This window comes from Thamnophis elegans, chromosome 3, assembly GCF_009769535.1.
Source record: "Thamnophis elegans isolate rThaEle1 chromosome 3, rThaEle1.pri, whole genome shotgun sequence".
NCBI classification, from domain to species: Eukaryota; Metazoa; Chordata; class Lepidosauria; order Squamata; family Colubridae; genus Thamnophis; species Thamnophis elegans.
Window position 1 is genome coordinate 127,024,761 of NC_045543.1, and position 23,842 is coordinate 127,048,602.

The 23,842-nt window shown below is 39.6% G+C and overlaps 1 protein-coding gene across 1 annotated transcript in view; it reads right to left on the bottom strand.

Moving 5' to 3' along the window:
* Positions 1-15,854: 15,854 nt before the first annotated feature.
* The window catches only part of C7 (complement C7), a 45,627-nt gene continuing 37,639 nt past the window's right edge, over positions 15,855-23,842 (bottom strand). The window contains exons 15-18 of the mRNA XM_032213432.1: positions 22,895-23,086; positions 21,219-21,315; positions 18,389-18,573; positions 15,855-17,018 (exon numbers count right to left, since the gene is read on the bottom strand). Coding sequence (XP_032069323.1) covers positions 16,825-17,018; positions 18,389-18,573; positions 21,219-21,315; positions 22,895-23,086 — 668 coding nt within the window. The 3' untranslated portion in view covers positions 15,855-16,824. The remainder of the gene's footprint in view (positions 17,019-18,388; positions 18,574-21,218; positions 21,316-22,894; positions 23,087-23,842) is intronic.

Here is a 23,842-nt window from a genome sequence, read left to right on the forward strand (position 1 = left end):
TTTTGTTTATATCTCCTACTAATTGTTTCAGTTGAATCTATATAAAATTGATGAATCTCAGCACCTTGGGAGTTTTGAGAACAAGTGGTTAGCATATTCATAATATAGCTACCATAAGAGTAGTGGTGGGATTCAGCCAGTTCGCGCCTATTCGGGAGAACTGATTGTTAATTTTCAGTTCGGAGAACTGGTTGTTGGAAGAAATCTCATTTTGTTTTTTTCCACTTTACAGGGCAAATGTCAGCGTTCCAAGTATCGTGTAGAATTAAATCAGAGTCCAAGTCTAATCCTGTAAGGAAGGCAGGAAGGAAACATTCTGGTGTTGTTTCTAGCCTAAACTTTATTGCCTTGACAGAAGCTGCCTCTCCAGTTAACCCTTATTACATTGTAATACCTAAGGTGAAGCGCCCATCAACATGAGTGACGTTGAGTTGGCAACGCCCACTCAGTCACATGACCACCGTGCCCCCCTCCCACAGCTGGTCATTGGGGTAGAGAACTGATTGTTAAATTATTTGAATCCCACCACTGCCTAAGAGGTAACTTAGGCACTGATATTGTATAATGATGGGCATGGACATCACAAAACATTTTGAAGTCAAACTAGTCTCCTTAAACAAATTTGTATCCTAGAGATTTGCTATTTCCATATAAGCTGTACATGAAATGTTGAGTAGTTCATTCCAAAAGCAGGTAAGAATAAGAGCCATATCCTCTTCCTAATGCTGCAATTATAGGAGCCCTATAACCTGAAATGGCTTTTTTCAGATATGTTAGAAATGAGTAATACTGGCGTCGTGGGAGCAAAACAGAGATAAAAGTATTTGAGAAATCAGCTGACTTTCAGGAAGAAGATATCTGTAATGTGCCTGAACTTGTGAAATCGTGAGATTAATACAATAGTAACTGTTATCATTTTTTTTTAATAATAGTAATGGATCGTGCTATTCCTTGTATGCTGAATTCAGGTTCCTCAATGATATTGATAATTTGAATTTGTCTAGTAAATAAAAATCCACAGTCTTTGTGTTATCATAAGCTATGAGGGCTGGAGATAGTTAGCAGCATCTAGAATTAGCAACAGATTGAGTAAATCCATAATAGAGGTCTCCAAATCTGGCAACTTTAAGACTTATGCACTTCAACTCCCAGAATTCCTCAGCTAGCCCTTATGGGCTGGCTGGGGAATTCTGGGAGTTGAAGTCCACAAGTCTTAAAGTTGCCAAATTTGAGATCTCTAGTCTATAGGAAGATATGGAGTAGATAACATAGAGGCCAAGGGAAAATTTAGAAGCACTGCTCTATGAGACTCTGTGGTGATAAGTTTATTTATTTTATTTTATTTTATTTATTTTGTTTGTCAAACATGTACAAGATAACAGATACATGAACAAAAACATGAACAAAGGAAGTAGATGCAGATAAATGTGGAGAGTAAGACAGGGACGGTAGGCATGCTAGTGCTCAATTTACCTTGAGTTTGTATCAATTGTTTGCCTGTGTATTATTGTGGGTGAAGCTGAAGTAGTCATTTGCAGGTAGGGTGTTGTAGCAGCAGACAATTTTATGTACTATGCTTAAGTCCGACTGCAGGCGGCACAGTTCCAGGTTGTCCAAAATTTTGACCCTGGTGGCATAAGGGATTTTATTGTGAGCAGAGGAGTGGAGTACTCTTCTCATGAAATACCACTGGACCAGCTCAATCGTGTTAATGTCTGATATACAGTGTAGGTTCCAGGCAGATAAGCTGTATTCGAGAATTGGTCCGGCAAAGGTTTGGTTGTGAGTAGGCACACAATATACAGCATCATATGTATTATTTTTATCTGGTACACACAACACATTTCTCTTAACTGCCAGAGAAAAAGGGAGAAATAAAAGGCCAACTGAGCGCACTTTCAAAACGCCCAATAAGCCCGTCCCACTCGTGCCAGCAGAAAAGGCCTGCTATGGATCCCATGTGCTAAGGAATTGAAGCAGGTGGGGTCAAGGGAAGAGCCTTTTCCACTGTAAGAATTGCCCCCTCATTTTTGGCCTTCTGGAAGGGTATTAAAACCTGGATTAGCTAGTTGGCCCGGGGCTCCAAGGGGCACACTCACTGCTGGAGGCGGCTGACAGGATAAGAAGACCTCATCTCTGTCCCATCCATCTCTTAGTTCTCTTACTTGTAATTTTAGTACAGTTCTTAATAAGATATTAATCTGGGTCGTTTTAATTTTTTAATATTTGAATTGTTTTTATTTGTTTTAGAACTTGTAAGCCAGCCAGAGACTTGTAGGGGGGAATGGGTGGAATAAAAATGTAAATAAATAAATAAATAATAAAAATTGAATACCCTGATGTTATATATGTTGATGGTAGCAAGAGTACTTTATGCACAAAAATGGAAGGACACTTCAATCACCATAATGGACAAAAGTTGATGGCGTTTAGCAGAGATGGCTAAATTGACTGCTTTGATAAAAGAAGAAAAATACACAAGTGCTTTTGTTTCCACTTGGAAACCAGTTCTGAATAATAATAATAATAATAATTAGACATCGCAATACCAGGTGATAGCAGGGTCGCCGAGAAGGAACATGAAAAAATAGCAAAATACCAGGATTTAAAAATCGGAATTCAGCGACTATGGCACAAACCAGCAGTGGTAATTCCAGTGGTAATTGGCACACTGGGTGCTATTCTAAAAGCACTGGAATTACATTTAAAACAGTTACAAATTGACAAAATCACCATCAGTCAAATGCAAAAAGCCGCACTGCTTGAATCTGCATACATATTATGAAAATACATTACGACGTCCTAGGCCCCTGAGTGGGGCCCGACGAGTAACCAATGCCAAATCCGGCGAAACAACTGGCCCCTGTGATAAAATTGTATAATAATAATAATAATTATTATTATTATTATTATTATTATTATTATTATTATTATTATTATTATACAATTGTATCACAGCGGCCAGTTGTTTCGCCGGATTTGGCATTGGTTACTAGTCGGGCCCCACCCAGGGGCCTAGGACGTCGTAACGTATTTTCTTAATATGCGTGCAGATCCAAGCAGTGCGGCTTTTTGCATTTGACTGATGGTGATTTTGTCAATTTTTAACTGTTTTAAATGTAATTCCAGTGCTTTTGGAATAGCACCCAGTGTGCCAATTACCACTGGAATTACCACTGCTGGTTTGTGCCATAGTCGTTGAATTTCGATTTTTAAGTCCTGGTATCTTGCGATTTTTTCATGTTCCTTCTCGGCGACCCTGCTATCACCTGGTATTGCGATGTCTATGATTGTGACCTTATTTTTCTCAACCAGTGTGATGTCTGGTGTATTATGCGCCAGTATTTTGTCGGTTTGTATACGGAAATCCCACAAGATCTTGACCATCTGATTTTCGGTGACTTTTTCAGGCTGATGTTCCCACCAGTTTGTTGCTGTTTTAATATTATAATTTTTGCACAAATTCCAATGGATCATTTGTGCTACTGAATTGTGCCGCAATTTATAATCAGTCTGCGCGATTTTTTTACAGCAGCTGAGTATGTGATCAACAGTTTCATCAGCTTCTTTGCAAAGTCTGCATTTGGCATCATCAGAGGATTTTTCAATTTTGGCCTTAATGGCATTTGTGCGGATAGCTTGTTCTTGCGCAGCCAGGATTAGTGACTCTGTTTCTTTCTTTAATGTACTTGTTTTTAACCATAACCAAGTTTGTTCACTGTCCACTTTATCTTTTATTTTTTCCAGAAATTGACCATGCAGTGCTTTGTTCTGCCAACTCTCCATTCTTGATTTTATTCATTATAAATAATAATAATAATAATAATAATAATTATTATTATTATTATTACAAAATCACCATCAGTCAAATGCAAAAAGCCGCACTGCTTGGATCTGCATGCATATTACGAAAATACGTTACGACGTCCTAGGCCCCTGGGTGGGGCCTGACGAGTAACCAATGCCAAATCCGGCGAAACAACTGACCGCTGTGATACAATTGTATAATAATAATAATAATAATAATAATAATAATAATAATAATAATGATGATGATGATGATGATGATGATGATGATGATAAGGCCCAACAGATGAAACAAGAATACAGAAAAAATGTGATAATCTTTGAGTTGGCAGTAGGGAATGAGATCTACGGAATGGTTAATATCAAGCGAGGAATTTTCCAGGGTGATTCACTTTCACCTCTTCTCGTCATCATCGCAATGATCCCACTATCAGTAATCTTTAAAAAAATGAAATTAGGCTACCAAACAGCTAAAGAAGCTGAAAAAATTTCGCATTTACTATATATGGATGATTTGAAACTCTATGGAAAGTCAGAAATAGAAATCCAATCATTGACAAATACAGTCCGAGTATTCAGCACCGATATTTCAATGCAGTTTGGCATGGAAAAATGCATCACTGTATCCATAAAAAGAGGCAAAATCACTCCATGTGAGGGAATTGAAATGCCCAATGGCCAACTAATTAAATGCAACGAAAACGAAGCCTACAAATACTTAGGCATTCTGCAGTTGGATAATATCAAGCATGGAGAAGTAAAAACTATTGTCAGGCGAGAGTACACCAACAGAGTTAGGAAAATTTTGAAATCTAAATTGAATGGTGGAAATACAATCAAGGACATAAATACCTGGGCAATACCAGTTATATTGGTATAGTTAACTGGACACAAGCTGATTTGGACATTTTGGACCGAAAAAAACAGGAAACTAATGACAATGCACTACAGTTTACATCCACGTGGTGATACTGATAGATTGTACCTGCCCCGAAAATCAGGTGGCAGAGGATTATTACAAGTGAAGCAAACAGTTGAAGAAGAAAAACATGCACTGGCTGATTATTTAAAAGAAAGTCAAGAACATCTATTAATTGAGGTAAAGAACAAAAAACTACTGAAGACCCAACAGACGAAACAAGAATACAGGAAAGATGTGATAAAATCAAGAATGGAGAGTTGGCAGAACAAAGCACTGCATGGCCAATTTCTGGAAAAAATAAAAGATAAAGTGGACAGTGAACAAACTTGGTTATGGTTAACAACAGGTACATTAAAGAAAGAAACAGAGTCACTAATCCTGGCTGCGCAAGAACAAGCTATCCGCACAAATGCCATTAAGGCCAAAATTGAAAAATCCTCTGATGATGCCAAATGCAGACTTTGCAAAGAAGCTGATGAAACTGTTGATCACATACTCAGCTGCTGTAAAAAAATTGCGCAGACTGATTATAAATTGCGGCACAATTCAGTAGCACAAATGATCCATTGGAATTTGTGCAAAAATTATAATATTAAAACAGCAACAAACTGGTGGGAACATCAGCCTGAAAAAGTCACCGAAAATCAGATGGTCAAGATCGTGTGGGATTTTCGCATACAAACAGACAAAATACTGGTGCAAAGTACACCAGACATCACACTGGTTGAGAAAAATAAGGTCACAATCATAGACATCGCAATGCCAGGTGATAGCAGGATCGCCGAAAAGGAACATGAAAAAATAGCAAAATACCAGGACTTAAAAATTGAAATTCAACGACTATGGCACAAACCAGCAGTGGTAATTCCAGTGGTAATTGGCACACTGGGTGCTATTCCAAAAGCACTGGAATTACATTTAAAACAGTTAAAAATTGACAAAATCACCATCAGTCAAATGCAAAAAGCCGCACTGCTTGGATCTGCACGCATATTACGAAAATACGTTACGACGTCCTAGGCCCCTGGGTGGGGCCCGACTAGTAACCAATGCCAAATCCAGCGAAACAACTGGCCGCTGTGATACAATTGTATAATAATAATAATAATAATAATAATAATAATAATAATTTGAATTCACATCACCTGTATGCATTAAATCCAATTTTTCTATCTGTGGACATACAGTACACAGATTTTTATTATTACTCCTCTGGTTCTGCATATTTATGTCTCTTTCAAAGAGAGTTACCCCCCCCCCCAATCCAGTTCATTGAATCTCTTCTTCCTATCTATATTTCTGGAGCAATTCTATCTCTAGTTAATTTCACAAACCAATTTCCAGTGAACCAGATCTTAATCTCTTCTAGTCACTTTCAATCTGTTTCTTAACATCTTCAAAAAACAACAACCCAAAAAAACCCCTCTTCCCTGGCTTGATTTCCCTTCCTTGTAAGAGGAGTGTGACAGCATTGCAGAAATAAAATTGATAGTACTGCACCTTTTGTTTGTACCAGACCCTATTGAACAGAGAAGCTGTATTTGCCTTTAAAAAAAAATCTGTGATAAAAAGAGGTAGAAGAAAAATTGCATAAGGATTGGTGAAAGGGAACATCATGTGCTTCGGAGAGTGAATTAGTCAGTTCCCTGATGGAATATAACAGCTATATACATCCAATAAATTCAGTAGAAAATAACATCTAGGATATGCATTATTCAAGTAGAAGTGGTGATTTAAAAGTACAGGCAGCTCTGTATTTTGGTTACTGTAGAGGAAGTGCAACAGTATTGGTATGAATCATTTCAAGCAAGAAATAGTCAGTGTTGGGAGTATACTCTTAGTGTTGGGTAGGCTATATATATATATTTGTTATATTTGTGCTGATAAATAATATATATATTATCCCTTTATTTATTTATCAGCATAAATATTATTTATTTATATATATATATATATATATATATATATATATATATATATATATATATATATATATATATATATATATATATATATATATATATATATATATAAAACAACAAATGGTCGTTGTTGCTTTAAATGAGTGGATGTACTTAACAGCTGTAATTAACTTTACTATAAGAAGGAGTCCAGAGAACTCACTCTCTCTGCTTGCCCTATGCTTGATGACTTGATGACTGGAATGTGAACTGCAACTGTAAGCTATTGTTTGTTCTTTGAATTGTGTTTGGACTAATAGCTACTATCTACTATCACTGCTTGTGAAGCAATTATCAGTAGTAAAGCTACTTGTTTTTACAAGCAGTGTCTGAAACTCTATTCGTGTGTTTCTACTAGCAACATTCTTTCTCTCTAGCTGTACATTCTGCTGAAGCCGAGGTGGCGCAGTGGTTAAATGCAGCACTGCAGGCTACTTCAGCTGACTTCAGTTCTGCAGTTCGGCTGTTCAAATCTCACCAGCTCAGGGTTGACTCAGCCTTCCATCCTTCCGAGGTGGGTAAAATGAGGACCCGGATTGTTGGGGGCAATTTGCTGACTCTGTAAACCGCTTAGAGAGGGTTGACTTAGAGGTGGTTATGAGGGAGACTTGGCAATTATCTGCACATGAGGTGCCTCCTTTTGGTTAGACGGGTGTTGCTCACCCTAAGTGGCTTTAAGGTGTGTGGACTTCAAGAATTTAAATATTAGAGGAGATGATAAGTTGCTAAAATTGTTTGGACTTGTCATGATGAAGGGGGCAGTAGTTTCTTTCTTTTTCTTTTCTTCTTTCTCTATATTTTCATCTCCCTCCTCCCTTTCTGTTTCCGCATTTTTATTTTTAAAATTTTTCTTCATTTGCATTCATTTCTTACCTTAGTATTTTTTTAAAACTTTAACAGAAAATATTACTTAACAAGAAAGTTTGAGAGACACTAGGCTTGGCTGATATTTGTAGAGCTTTTATCCCTTCTGCCTCAGTTGAATCTGCTTTCTTTTTTTGACCCTGATCTGTACTATCCAACTTCTTCCTGACTCACTCTGCCTCTATAATGGAGTGCACAAGTACCCTTTACCTGTAGACAGAGATAGATAATTCAGCCTTTTCTCCCATCATGTTATTTCCTAAAGAAAGGCTCTTGATTTTCTTTCGCCTTAAAAATACATCCGTTAAAAAGAAAGTTATACACCTAACTTTAATGTTCTTTTCCCTCTTCATTCTTTCAGGTTTACAAAGTTATCTGCTGACCTGGGTGGTTTGGATTGATGTACCCTTTGTCAGGCTTCATCTGACTTTTTGGATATTTTGGAACTAACACCAGGATTGAGCAGTTACAGGGGGCTAGAAGGGTAGCACTTTATGATCCAGCAAGTTGTGGCCTCAATCCAGGAGAAGTCACTTTTTCCCAGCAGCAGAAATAACTGCAAGCAGGAGCAGGAAAGAGTCTTTTGAGGAGAAAGAAATGTAAGAAGGAATCAGTAGCAGCCTCTGGAGGAGTGTTGACCTTATCAGGAGGGAAACTTACTTCTCTTGATCAGTTGCACATAAGTCCATGGGAGTTTCAATCACCCTATATCTGTCATGGCGAAACTATGGCACACGTGCCACAGGTGGTACACAGCACCCTCTCTGCGGGCATGTGAGCCGTTGCCCCAACTCAGCCCCACCGCGCATGTGCATGCGCCTCCCGCTGACCAGATGATTTTTGGATCTCTGCCACGCATGCACGGGGCGGGGCGCATGCAGGAGAGGCTTGCACATGCGTGGGTGGGTGGTGGTGGGGTCACATGCGCATGCAAAGGGGCAGAGGGGACATGGGGGTGGCTCCCCCCCATGGCCTGTTTTTGGTCTCAGGAAGCTACAGGGAGGGCTTTTAGGCACAAAATGGAGCATGGAGGGTGCACCCTCCCCCCATGGCCCATTTTGCTCCCAGGAGGCTGCAGGGAGCACACGCCTTCAGCACACAATGACAAAAAGGTTAGCCATCACTATATTAGAGGAATTAGTTTTAGAATTGGGGTTGACTGCAGTTTTGGCAATGACAGATTTCTGGGACTCATCTTGGTTCATCGTCTCCTATGAAACTTCCTGGGGATTATTGCAGTACCAGCTCACATTTGCTAAAAGGCCTTCATCATTAGTCCAACAAGTCATTGTCACTATGCTAGACATAATCTGATATTGGATTGACAGAATCTCCGTTCCTTTCTATCTTAGTACTTAGTTAACAACTATCCAAGACTTTCCCAAGGCTGTACTATGGGATGGAAAGATGAGGAATTGAATAGGAGAAGCCTATGGAGAAAAAAGATGGGAAGAACATAAAACTCAGGCTGGGAAACATTTTTTTTCCTTGAATAAGGTTACTAGTTATTAACTGCAAAATTCCAAATGCCCAATAGATGACAACAATGAATTGTTTTTCTCTTATCTCTTTGCTGCTGCTTACTGGTTACATGGACTTTTGCAGTTCACAAAGTTTTTGTTTTTGTTGAACAAGGGTGTCAAACTCAATTTCATTGAGGATCACATCAGGTTTATGTTTGACCTCAGGAGGGGTGGGGGCATGGCCAGGATGGGCATGGCCAGCTTGATGTCACTAGTGTCGGGGGTGCTGTGGGGCCTGAGCTGTCACCCTCCTGCAACCCTCTGCCAGTGAAAGTGGATCTCAGAAGGGCTGTGCACAGCCCTTATGAGCTCAATTTTTGCTGGCAGAGCCACCACGGGCCAGTCATCTACTGTTTCCAGGATGGCTCCACAGGCCACATCTAAGCACTCCATGGGCTGGATCAATGGAAGGTTCGTACTGGTTGGACTGGTAGTAGTTTGGTGATCTGGGTCACTGAAACTAGCAGTGACCCAGGCCTGCGATACCCCAACATTGGTTCTCCCGGTGGCACCATTGGTGCCACCATCTTGTTTTTTGCTTCTGCGCATGTGCAGAGCAATTTTTATTGCTCTGCGCATGCTCACACAGCGTGCATCAAGCATGCCTGCCCAGCGTGCCCATGAGCAAACGGGCAGCCGTGACTGCTGTAACCCACCCCTGGGCTGGATCCAGACTGTGGATCTTGAGTTTGATAACTCTGTTGTAGAGAATAGGGAAGACAACTCTGACAGAAATCTACAATAATTGCTACTATTGCAAACAATAACCATTACCTAGCCTGAAGCATTTTTTTAATCTAGAGAGACAAGATGAGGCAGCTGTTGCCTTGATTCACTGGAGTATAGGAACAAAGAGAAAGTACAGATCAATCAGACTTGCAAGATTCTGTTATTATAGCAATCTCAGGAGAAACAATTTTAGCCTTTCTGCTAAAATTTCTGATTTATTTTTTTTGTGGTCTACATAGTGGGGTCAACAATTTTAAAGTTCTCCACAGATTCACTTGGCCAAACAGTTGAAATTTGTTTTAAATTCTATTCAGATAAAAAAAACATGGAACGCTCAGATTAAGTTTTGTTTCATCAAACTGTGGCCAATTCAATTCAAAACAAGTTATGGAATTTTGAGGATACATTTTGCATTTTGTGCACTTCCTTAATTGCCATGTACAGATGGGCAGTCTAAAAGATTCTAAAAATCCTAAAAGATTCGTATAAGTATAGGCCAGACTCAAATACTTTCATTTCTGGACAAGATAAGTGGCCTTGTAGCTGCAAATCATCTGGATGATATTAGACCCCAATTTGGGTGGAATACAGATGGGATTGCTTAGGTCATGTTAGTGAACAACTTGCACTAGAAAATGGAGGTAGTACAGGCCTTGACTTAGCATGAAGGAATGTAGACCTGGCCTTAGGCAAGGAATAAGTGAAAGGTTAAGACTTTCAGTTCAGATTACTCACTCCTGAGAAAGAGAAAAGCCTGAGAAATAAACTCAAATAACTCTGCCTTGAATCTGTTGGGTATAACATAGAGCAGGAAGAAATTAAGACAGGTTTTTAAGATCCTGCTATTCTGCCCTATAAAAATAAAGAGCATTGTGGGATGTGGTGTCTGCTACCAGTTTAGGTGGCTTGAAAAAGGATTGGGCCAATTAATGGACGTTTTTGGCATCAATATGTCAGAGTTTGTTGCAAAAATCAAATCCAGAAAGTACACACAGATAACTGATTCAGCAGGATTCATTAACATCTTTATATATAATATATGAAGTAAATATACAATAGCAACAGCTGGTTCACAGGCAGAGGAGAGAACAGTTTACTTTCAGTTCAGGGAGAAGACTAGTTTCAGTTTCAATTCTCAGCACAGCACTTGCAACTTTTAGTACTAAGTATTAAATGCCCAGGCTCCAAACCATCTGGCATCGTATTCAGTCACCAAATAATTCCCATTGGCTGACCCAGTTGCCATGGCTATACATTGGTTGACCTTGTTACCATGTCCTATTCCAGCCTGTCCCCAATAGCTGACCTGTTGTTAGGTCCTATTCCATGAATATTCTGACACAATATCTATTAGCCTTGATGTCACTGCGACTGTCTCTGAAGGCCATACACTGGGAGAATGTTTGTCTTCTATGGCCACTGTGAGAACTGTTGTTCTAGATAAGTTAAGGATCATATCTGGTAGAGCATTGTTACATTCTTTTCTTATTATTGGAATCTCTACTGTGTTTATTTCTTGCTTCCCTCAAATGGTTCACACTTTGGATACCACTGACCATGACATTATTTAGCATTTTCTTTTACAATTTTTCAGGAATTATACCATTTACATCCAGAAGGAGACAACTACTGTTCTTATTTTCCTTTTTTTAAAATAAATTTTTATTTTAAACACATAAACACATCAACAAAAACAAACACATGACTTAAGACAACATAGGAACAAGAAGTTCCATCATATATCATACAGCAGTTCTGTATCGGTTTCTTTGCAGTTAGTGTTTTCCCTTCTATACCTTTCTATCTTACATTCATTGTCTCCTTATTCGTTATCCATTTTTATGTACAATTCTATATTTATTTATGCTTAGCTATTTATAACCAAATATTGTTTATCTATATTGTGCTATATATTCTTACTATTGCTTATTCTATTACTTACAATTTTAGGTGTACATTCACATGGTTATTCTTTTTCTTTGCCATTCTTATACTATTGTTATTCCATTTAAAAGATTATAAGGTACAGTTTGGATTGTTTTGTTTACCATCCCTAGCGCCTGTTATGACACCACCTTATTTTCTCTTTCTTTTCTTTTCTCTCTCCCTTCCTTCTCTACTTCCTTGCTTACTCCTCTCCTTCCCCTACTGTTCTTATTTTCCTAAAGGGTTTCGTCTCCTCTCTCAAGTTACTCATCCTCTAGATGAAACTGCCGAGAAAGATCATTCCGAGTTTTGAAGTGATATATCAGTGTGGATGGAACTTATCTGTACTGTTCCTTATCATCTAGTTCCAAGGAAATAATAGATACTCTTGAAAATTGTTTACATTCCATAACAGACTAGATGGGAGAAAACAAGCTAAAATTAATTAAAATGAATTCAGCCATTTTGGGTGTAGTTGAATGCATCCTCAAAAAGAAAGTCAGTAGCCTTTTCTCCTTAAGTAAAGAGAGTTAATATGCTAATGCTTAAAGTGTTCGTGTAAGTTTCTGGAGACCCAGATTCAAGTTTACCCTACAGTCATGGAAGTATATTGAGTGACTTTGGTCCAATTACTCTCTCTAAGTCCAATCTATTTCATAAGGCTGTTCTTGTGGGGAAAATGCATATGAGGATGCAATAGTCACCCCTTTGAGGTAGTCCAGACCAGTGGTGGGATTCAATTTTTTTTACTACCAGTTCTGTGGGCGTGGCTTGGTGAGCGTGGCAAGGGAAGGATGCTGTAAAATCTCCAATCCCTCCTCACTCCAGGGGAAGGTTACTGCAAAATCCCTATTCCCTCCCGATCAGCTGGGACTCGGGAGGCAGAGAGTAGATGGAGACAGGGCTAGTCAGGGGTGGTATTTACCGGTTCTCTGAACTGCTCAAAATTTCTGCTACTGGTTCTCCAGAACTGGTCAGAACCTGCTGAATACCACCTCTAGACCAGACTAAAAACATAAATCATAAGTAACAACACTGTCTTTATTGCAAGGTTATATTAACAGAATCCTACAAGTCTGAATGTATTTCTCTTCTTCTTTATTTTGACTTTCCAGAAAATTAGGGAGCGTCTCTTTTGAAATGTTTCTCTTACCCCTTTTCTTTTTGTGGGCTGAGATACTTTTTGCATGATGGTTGTCTAGGCTGTGGCTTCCCTGGCTCCCAACGTCATTCCCACATACCATTACACTTATAAACACTTATTTGAGCATCTAGAGGAAAGGTAGGATATAATTCTAATCAATAAATAATTGAATACATGGATGCATTATTCATCCTGGAATCTTTATTACTAATCTTAAATATTCTGGAGCCGATTATGCTTTTTTGCAGCATTTGTTGGCATTACTTGAATTTTGTTCCCTTGGTAAAAGTGCAAAGTGAGCGTCCTGGATTTATCATTGTGCCTATTTCACAAGCCCAGTAGACTTTCCCAAATGCTGAGTTGATAAGCAATCCAAGTGAAGGAAAAGTGCCAAACCTCTTGATTAATGACCAAACTCTGAGTTATGGATTAACCTGAAAGCCCAATAATACAGATTTACTTTTTACTGACAAGTTACCTCAGCAATAGCGATGGGATTGATTTTCACATGAACATACTTAGAATTGTAGCCGTAAAGCTAGGCATTCTGTCTCTTGCTGAGATATTAATAAAATGAACTTATGATGGAAAGTTACAGAAATTTTTGCTGCAGATCAAACTAGGTTCAGAGAAGCAGGTCTAGCAAGTGTGTCTTATATAACCCAACAGACAATGTAGACAGACATAACAGGAACAAAATACATTACTCTGGAAGCAACAGTATAAGATTATCTTCATATGATCACTCTGGTTCACTGACAAAAGGGCGAACGACAAAACCGCGCCCGACTAAACCGCGGTGACAAAACCACGAGTTCTAAAACGCTCCGACGAATGAGTGCTGAATCGCGCTGACAATAGCGCAGCGACAAAAGCGCGCTGTAAAACTAAACCTAACCCTAACCCTAAACCTAACCCTAACCCTAAACCTAACTCTAACCCTAACCCTAACCCTAACCCTAACCCTAACCCTAACCCTAACCCTAACCCTAACCCTAACCCTAACCCTAACCCTAACCCTAACCCTAACCCTTACCTTAACTTAAATCGGCTTTCTGTTGCCGCACTTTTGTAAAGCGCCCTTCTGTCGCCGCGCTGTTGTCACCGCGCTGTTGTTGGCGCGGTGATGACATTGCGGTTTTAGCAACGCGGTTTTGTCGTGCGCGCTTTTGTCGGGTCACGGATCACTCTACAGTACTCAGGCATTTTGAGCCCTGAGCCATTAAAGTGGTGGGTGTATTATATATACAGTACTTCCAAAGTTTAAGCTACACTTGCCTTTGTCCAATTATTTCTCTGAATTCCTGAGAGCTTTGAAGGTGCACAAAGGGCAAGACTATGCATACTTAACTAATTTGTGCTGGTGTGTTCTACGCACTTCTTTTCAGAAAAATCAAGAAATGATGGAAGAAATGGGGGAGGAAGAGGAAACATCACAGACAGCACTACCCTTTATGTCGTGTCAAAACTTTCATGTTTCATGGGGAAGGTCTTTCGGTTGTCTGAGAGTACAGATGAAGTTTTTAATAAGAAAAGGAGAGCTTCCAGACTCTTCTCTGCTTCAGAGATGTGTGAAACTCACCCAGAGTTTTGTTATTTTTCCCCCCACCAAAATGATTTAAAAGATGTTTCTGCTATGGGGAAAGGAGTGTGTACTAAGAGCAAAAATGGGAGTAATTTGGCTCTCAGAGAGAGGTCTCCCATTCTCAACCCTACCTTTCAGAGCAAAAGAAATGGGTGTTGTGGCCTGCCAGCAGAGCTGGCAGCAGAGTCAGACAGTGAGGAAGTTGGGGAGGAGCATGGGCCAGTCCTGGAGGCTGGGGAAGGCTTGGACAAGGGCTCTGTATCGGAGGCAGAGACAAGGCTGAGGCCATCTGGCAGTGATCAGGTGCCTTCAGAGCTAGACAGCAGTGAGGCAGTGGAATAGCTAGAGCCTATTCCCAGCATGCGCATGCGTAGAGCTGCCAGAAGAAAAGAACAACTCAGAAATCAGGATAGAGTTGGGAGTAAAGCCACAGGTGGAAGGAAGGTAATTGGCCACTCCTGTAGGAAATAAAAGAGGAGCGAAAAGAGAATGAGCTTTTGCAGGAAACAATTTGTTCATTCAGGTCGTTAGATTCGTTTCAGGAGTGTGAAGGTCTGCCCGTGAATCTCAGAGACCCAGTGCCCAGACTTTCCTTGCACAGCACCACATTTGGAAAATATGTACATGGCAGCTTTCCAAGATAGATAAGGTCTTTAGTCTATAAATATTCCTTTGAAAGACTGTTTGCAAAGGACTTGCTGAATGTGAATGAGAGGAATTCACATTTGTTTAATAAAACGGGTTTTGTCAGGACCAGGACTCTGCCTCGTGCTTTTTGGGGAAGCCAGATCAGAACAATGGGTTGGATAGATTGGCCATACCTCATCTGTACATTATTGGATCGCTGGAAGTCTCTCGTGGCCCTCAGGTTAAGGATGATAAGGTTCATCTCTCAACTCTTAAGATTTCATCCCTCTTGCCTTTAAGTCATGAGAGGTCTTTTTAGTTGGATTTTGGGGAGAGAGAATGTATAGCACATAGATGGAAGATTGCCCGCCATTATAATCCTCTATTGCAGGGGTGCCAAACTCACATACGTCATGTGTGGCGTATCAGGACTTTTCCCCCTTGGCTAAACAGAACGTGGGCATGGCCAGCATGTGACACATCCGGTCTGCAGGCTGGGAATTTGACAGTCTATTGGCTTTCATTTAAGTTCATATTAAGTTCATTTAGCTCTAAGTGTTGCAGGATGGAGTGTTTCTTTAAAGGCTGATTGCTCCTTTCAGCACATGAACTGATGATTTCATGCTTCTAAGCTGCGCAGTAATTATTGTTTACTGTTGATTTGCATATTCGCTGAACTTCAAACTTGCTGAAATTCTTTTGAGTTTGTTCAAAGATCAATAAAGGTAAGGTTTGTGAATCACACTGAAGAAATCACACTACCACATTTTTTAAACAAGATTTATTGATATGAAAAGTCAATTTCTTTGAATATTTCAGGACTGCTTGCTTGCTCAAAAACTTTTTTATTAAGGCTTATTGCAAGATAAAACCACAAAAAGGAACAAAAGCCAGAAAATTAAGAGAAAGTAAAGTGCAAAAAAAAAAGTAAGGAAAAAAAATAGTGGCAACTTCTAACTTTGTTCAGTGCAGTAGAGTACAAAAAATAAAGAATTACAACTTTTAACCTTTTGCCTCACATTTCTCAACATGTCAAGCCATTTCTATTATATAAAATCATTCTAATCATTAAAACCTAAAATCAAAGTTTCAGTGATTTCAGTTTCAATCAAAAAGTCCAGAAGCGGAATATTTCAGGAGTGTTACAAAAAATCTATCAGCCCATCATCTGTCTCGTTATTTTAGTAAGACAAGGTGAAAGGGAGGTGGGTTATGGCAGGTGTCCAGAATGCCGGGCAGAATGCAGCTCACTAAACAAGTAGCCTGCCAAATGCTAACATCATTACAGTTGTTGTTAGCTAGTCAAAATTCCCTTTATCCCTTAGTGCAGAAGTACTCAACTTAAATTCCTGGGGTTGCACTGCACGTGGCCTACAGAAGTGGAAATTATCAAATATACTGCATAACTAAAAGTAGTTATATTAACAGCATTTAATCTGCAAACAAAATAAAGCTTAATTAGTTTTGAGGTCTTTAAATCAGCTATTATTTTTTGGAGTGTGACCTCTAGCCTATCATTGAGATATGCCAAAAGGGATTCTTGGTAAGAAAACGTTGAGTATTTTTTCCCCCCACTGGGCTGCTCTAAACAATAAAATGTTTGCAAACTGTTTCTTCCATGTATTATTTAACAGAAAGAGATATTTTGCTAATTTCAATAGCATTCTTGTCTCTATTTTTCTGCCTCTTCATTGTTAATCACATTGTCCACCGAGTTCTATTATCAATGGCATTAATTAGTGGGAAATTTGTTGTGTAACACAAGGTCTGATGCTAATTACACTGACATTGTCTCCATTGCATCTGAGGATGCCAGCCTCGCATTCCGTCATAGTCTGTTGTTCTGGACTTCCATTCACACTGACACAAATGCTTGTTCCAGTTTCGCTGCATTGTCCAGCTTCTCTGCATGTGCATGTATTGGTGGACTCTAAATAACGAACAATTGCAAAGTAGGAGGTTAATGCAATGAAAATACAAAACAGATCTTTAGTACATAAACCAACCTAATCAACTGATTAAGTGAGAGTTACAAAAAAGGCCAAATTAATATGTTTATGGTTTGAAAGATGTATTGGGAGTTTTCACTGACTCTAGAGTATTCTTCCAGGCAAGGGTAACCACCAGGGGTGGGTTCCGGCAGGCACTACTGCCGGTTCACTCGTGGGCATGTGGCTTGATGCACACTGTACATGCATGCAGAGTGCAATAAAAATTGTTCTGCGTATGTGCATAAGCAAAAAACAAAATGGCGGCACCAAGAACCAGTTTGGGGGAGTGGCAGGCTTGAGTCGCTGCTGGTTTCAGTGACCCAGGCAGCCAAACCACTACCGGTTTAGCCGAACTGGTCCAAACTGGTAGGAACCCACCTCTGGTAATCACAGTGTATGGTTAGAAAAAGTTGAGCTGGTGGCCAGCATGCTGTGATCAAAGCTCCAGCTATGTGTGTGTGTGTGTGTGTGTGTGTGTGTGTGAGAGAGAGAGAGAGAGAGAGAGAGGGAGGGAGGGAGAGAGAGAAATGTTTATATATCTGCAACACACATAAAAACAGATGTATTGATCAAACTGTTGTAGCTACCAGCTTGATTTTCCGGATGATATCCTGCAGATATATGGCTTCCAGGATACAACAAGAAGTAGCAATAGATGTAACAGTAAACTTTGTGTGTACATGTCTGTGGTTGAATCTTGGTGACTGCCCGGACAAATTCATGCAGTTTTCTTGGTGAGATTTTAACAGTGGTTTGCCATTGTCTGTTTTTTAAGACTGAGAGAGAGAGTGTGTGACCGGCTTAACATCACCAACTGGATTTGTGCCTAAAGAAGGACTACCACCGTCTCCTGGTTTCTAGCTCAGTATTTTAATCACTAGTTCCATCTGGGTTTTGTAAACTATTGCTCCACTCTAATTCCTTCCTCTGCTCTTTACATTAATAATAACCCTTAATTTTTCCCTGTGAGGGGCATAATGGGAAATGGGAGAACTTTTTTGAGAAAATCCGAAGGGACAAAAAATCCCTCTAGGTTGTCTCTCTCTCTTTCTCTTTCTCTTTCTCTTTCTCTCTCTCTCTCTCTCTCTCTCTCTCTCTCTCTCTCTCTCTCTCTCTCTCTCCCTCCCTCCCTCCCTCCCTCCCCTCCCTGTGTGTGTGTGTGTGTGTGTGTGTGTGTGTGTGTGTGTGTGAGAGAGAGAGAGAGAGAGAGAGAGAGAGAGAGAGAGAGAATAATCCCCCTGACTCTTTATCAGAAACAGAGACAGATTTATAGTTTCTTAACTTTTGGAAGTAAAGAAAAATCTCTTACCATCACAATTCTCCCACAGCTGACAGGATTCACAACTTCTCTCAGATAAGGTAGGGGCTCTGCAGTTTTCTTCACCCGCTAAAAGGTATTGCCTGCCCCTACATTCGAGGGCATGTAACTTGCAAATGGTTAGCCACAGGCTCCTCTGAGTTTTGGGATCAGTAGCGCACACATCCAGGGAAGAGCTGGAAAGGGAGGAAAAAAATAACTCCAGCAAATCGCCCACAATGTTCTTCTGACTTTTAACAGCAGGAACACATTGTCTGAATCCTCCAGGCTGCACAAAGTCCTTGAAAGCCTGGGATGCAACCTCCAAGCTCCCTGCTGCCAAATTGTAATTCTTAATATGTCAGGAGTGTATTACACAATTGGAGTTTAATCATGTGAATTGTCTTTAATATCAATAAGCTGCATATATTCATTAATTAGTATGATGTCCTCAATCTCCAAATAGATTGGAATAGAAATAGAAATAGAAATAGACTAGACTAGACTGGACTGGACTGGACTGGACTAGACTAGACTAGACTAGACTAGAATAGAATAGAATAGAATAGAATAGAATAGAATAGAATAGAATAGAATAGAATAGAATAGAATAGAATAGAATAACAGAGTTGGGCGGCACCTTGGAGGTCTTCTAGTCCAACCCCCTGCCTAGGCAGGAAACCCTACAATAGCAGTAGACTTATATACCGCTTCATAGGCCTTTCAGGCCTCTCTAAGCGGTTTACAGAGAGTCAGCATATTGCCCCCAACAATCTGGGTCCTCATTTTACCCACCTCGGAAGGATGGAAGGCTGAGTCAACCCTGAGCCGGTGAGATTTGAACCGCTGACCTGCTGATCTAGCAGTAGCCTGCAGTGCTGCATTTAACCACTGCGCCACCTTGGCTCTTACCACTTCAGACAAATGTTTATCCAATCTCTTCTTACAAACTTCCAGTGTTGGAGCATTTTCAACTTCTGGAGGCAAATTGTTCCACTGATTAATTGTTCTAAATGTCAGGAAATTTCTCCTTAGTTCTAGGCTGTTTTTCTTCTTGATTAGTTTCCAGTCCACCCATTGCTTCTTGTCCTATATTTTCCAACTTTGCAGTGGAATTCAAAGGCAAGTCCTAACTGTAGCCTGAGGCTGGAATCTGTTAACAGTCTAAGAACAGGATTGCCTTCCAGGATGTATCCTGGATCCAGATGAGGGCAGTGGGTGAAGCTCTGCTTCTCCTAAAACCCCACTTCTCCCATAAGTTCTTCGCGTTCACTGTTTTAGTAGGAGAGGAAGGGTGATGGTAATAACTTCCTCAAATCAACCTCGTCTCATCTTGTGTCAAAAATCCAGGAACTAGAAGTGGAAATTATTAATTTTTTTTTTTTTTTAAAAGTATTTTAAAAATACGTCTTAAAAAACATAACTTTATATAGTTTTAGCATAGTGCCAGGCCATGTTAATGGCAGGGATATACCAGCAAGTCATTCTGTGTGCATGTTGGTCCCTATGGGCACTGCAAAAGATGGATAGTTGCTTGAATAGTGCCACATTCACAGTAAATATCCTTGTCCTCAAGGAAAAAACTGTGGGGTCTTTAATTCTAGCCAAACCAATGTGTAGTCTATTTAAACATCTCCAAGCCATCCACTCCTCCACCAAACCTCCAGGCAAGCCATTTCGGACTGGTTCACCCAAGCTGTTAGTGGAAATTGTGGGTGGGTCCACTACCCATCGACCCATCTACCACGGCTCTATACCATGCTATTTAGGCACATTTTCAAGCCAAAGCACATGTGTGGAAGGCCGAATGCATATGTGTGGAGGTGGCTTGTGCAAGCGAAGTGAGAGCACATGAGTGAATGCTCACATTTTTGAACCAATAGGGAAGGTAAGTGAATACCACCCCTGCTCAAGCGGTTCTATCCAACTATGAAGATAGCTTCATTTTTTGCAAATGTAGCTCAAAGATTGTTTCTCAAAAGCTTTTTAATTAAAGATATCTTGTTGATAAATAATTTTAATAAGGAAGTAATTAAAAATTGGTATATATATATGAGGTGACTATTTAGAATACCTTGTTGAAAAATGAAGGAATAACATCTTTGTTTGAATGTATGATGTACAAGGACAATAATGAACATAAGCATACACGATAGTTGATTGGTGGGATTATACATAATTGAAAACAGTGATATACAAATATAAATGGTTGGTAAATCTTTTTCATATCGAGATATGTGATTATATAAAGGTATATTGTTATTAAACAGACAATCAAAAATGTAAGGGAATTAGGTTTATTGAAAAAAAATATTAATTGTAATTGAATATACACTGTACAATGAAAGTGAGGTATTTAGTTATATTAGATGAAATATCTGTGATTGTAAATGTAATTGAGAATATGGATGCAAAAACACTTGTAACCAAACGACATGCCGAGCTGAGGTGGTGCAGTGGTTAGAGTGCAGTACTGCAGGCCACTTCAGCTGACTGTTATCTGCAGTTCGGCGGTTCAAATCTCACTGGTTCAAGGTTGACTCAGCCTTCCATCCTTCCGAGGTGGGTGAAATGAGGACCCAGACTGTGGGGGCGATATGCTGACTCTGTAAACCGCTTAGAGAGGGCTGAAAGCCCTATGAAGCGGTATATAAGTCTAACTGCTATTGCTATTGCTATTGCTATGCTGTATGTAATGGATGAGATCCTTTTTTTATGTTGTTTTTTTATGTTTAAAAATAAAAAAACAGATTGCAAAAAAAAAAGCTCTTTAATTCACCCAGGACTCACACATTTAGAAATTCAATTGAACAGAAATGGCAAATCTGTTAAATCCACTCACCTGCATTCGTTTGGCAACTTACACACACACCGAGTCTCAAAAACTCTCTCCCAGGGTTGGCACTGAATCACTGTTGGATGTGTTACTGGAGGGGCAACTGAAATGAAAGTAGAAGTATAGCAACACTAGAAGAAAAAGGAAAGCCAAAGAAAACTCTCCCAGCACAGCCTCAGGAGTTTCTCTGGGCCAATTTTGAATAAGGGATTTGATACTTTAATGACAAAATTAGGGTTTACCTTTAAGAACTGGTGCAGCTTTATGGCTATTGAGAGTCCAACTAAATAACCACTGTTCTTGAAATCACTTCATTAAATGTTCTCTAGATGCAATTGTTTAATGGCTATGCAGTAATAGGAAGGTTTAAACCACAGGTGTCCAATTTTGGCAACTTTAAGACATGTAGACTTTAACTGTCAGAATTCCCCAGGCTGGAAGGGGAATTTGGGGAGTTCAATAGCAATAGCAAAGGCACTTAGACTTATACACCACTTCACAGTGCTTTAGAGGCCTCTCTAAGTGGTTTACAGAGTCAGCCTATTGCCCCCAACAATCTGGGTCCTCATTTTACCCACCTTGGAAGGATGGAAGGCTGAGTCAACCTTGAGCCTGATGAAATTTGAACTGCCAAACTGCTAGCAAACAGCAGTCAGCAGAAGTAGCCTGCAGTACTGCATTCTAACCACTGTGCCACTACAGCTCTTAAAATTGTCAAGGTTTGACACCACTGGTTTAAACTATTCCTCTTTAATCATGATTAAAACAAAATTATGCGCCTCCATCCTCTGTAATTCAACTATCCCATTTTAATATTTGCATTTTAGGCTATGCTGTCATTTTATACATATCTGTGTGTGCGTGTGTGTGTGTGTGTTCCAACATAACTCTGGAACGCCTTGAGCAATTTCAACCTAACTTGGTACACAGATGACTTACTCTCTGGGAAAAATATTGTGGGGGATATGACACCCCTAACTCCCTTCAGGGTATGTATTCTGTTAAGATACTGCCTGTTGTGCTGTACTGCCATACTGGCTTCTACCGTACAGCGCAGTGGAGTTGCCATGGTAATGGCTTCATAGTACTCCACAAGGGAGCTTCCTCTGGTAACGGGGAAAATCCAACCTTAGAAATTAAGTTTGGTCCGGACATTTTCCCCCTATAAATAAATACGACAAGTTATTGGCTAGTATAAAATAACTGTTATATTTTTTGGGCCCTTTTCAATCTTCTGAAACCCAGCTTTCTATCACTGGATGAGAATGGGTATTAAAACAAAACTTTAGGCTGCAAATTGGCTCATTAGAAGCGATCCTTTAATGGAATACAATTATTGCACTCATGGAGGGTGCACATGACCTTAAAGAAAAATTCATTGATTTAAACTTCATTGATCTCAATGCAAAATTACCAGGAATATAAAGTACAAATACTAAAATTTAAGAATTTATCTTAAGACAAGCAGTTCTTGGATCAGGGCTGCTTAAGGCATTTTGCTATCAGAGATAAAAAGAGGATTTCATATATAACACTTTGCTGGACCAGCAACTGGATTAAGAACAACTTTTGTGTCTCTACCACCTCTGAAGATACCAACTAGCTTAGGAGGCAGAGATGATGATGATGGTAGCATCTACCAAACTGATGCTATTTTTTAACCTTTTAGAACTGACACGTACCTTGTTTTCTGCAATGGATTTCAGCAAAGTCAGGAGACCATTTCAGACTAGGTTCACATAGAAGAAGAGCTGATCCTACTAGCTGCATGTTGTTTGGGCATGACAGCTGAATTTTCTCTCCAATCTGATAGGAAGGCTTCAGTGGATTTCCTCTTAGTTGCCCTTCAAACCTTGGAAAAAGACAAGCCGTTTCTAAGAAAAAAGAAAGAGGCAAAGACACAAATATTTTCAACTTCTCTTTTCTATTTTCCTATTGAAGACAATAGCCCTTATCTTTTTCAGCTGTGTCTTGAGACGGAATCAGAAAATACCGAAGTGATATGAGTGTGCTGTATAAATTGTATGCACTGTACATCTCTTTTCTCTGCTTTTTTTCTTTTATCTAATTCCTCCCTCTTCCCCCTATTTTCTATCTGCTCCACGTGACTTTTATTCTTTCATAATTTGGGTGATGAAAAATGTCAGGACCCAAATTATATCCTGACCTATAAACTGAGGACTAATACTACAGAACTAAAAAAATGGCTATATCCTATCCAAGCATAGGCAGATACATGTGAAGAGATTCAAATGATCTTCTAAAATTTTCCATTCACATTGGACTACAATTTCCTTTATCCTCTGAACAGGCTTAATAAAAGTTTTCCAATAGATTTAGAGCAGGGGTGGGGAACCATGGCTGGCTCAGGAATTCTGGGAGTTGAAGTCATAAAAGAACCATGATTCTCCACCCGTGATGTAGGTGCTCCAAAGAAGGTTAAGTGCCCCTTCTTCATTCATTAGGTGCCCACAAACAGATAGAATCAAGATCAGGTGAAGTGTTAATACCACTTTATAATGCCTTGATAAGGCCACATTTGGAATACTGCATTCAGTTTTGGTTGCCATGATGTAGAAAAGATGTGGAGACTCTAGAAAGAGTGCAGAGAAGAGCAACAAAGATGATTA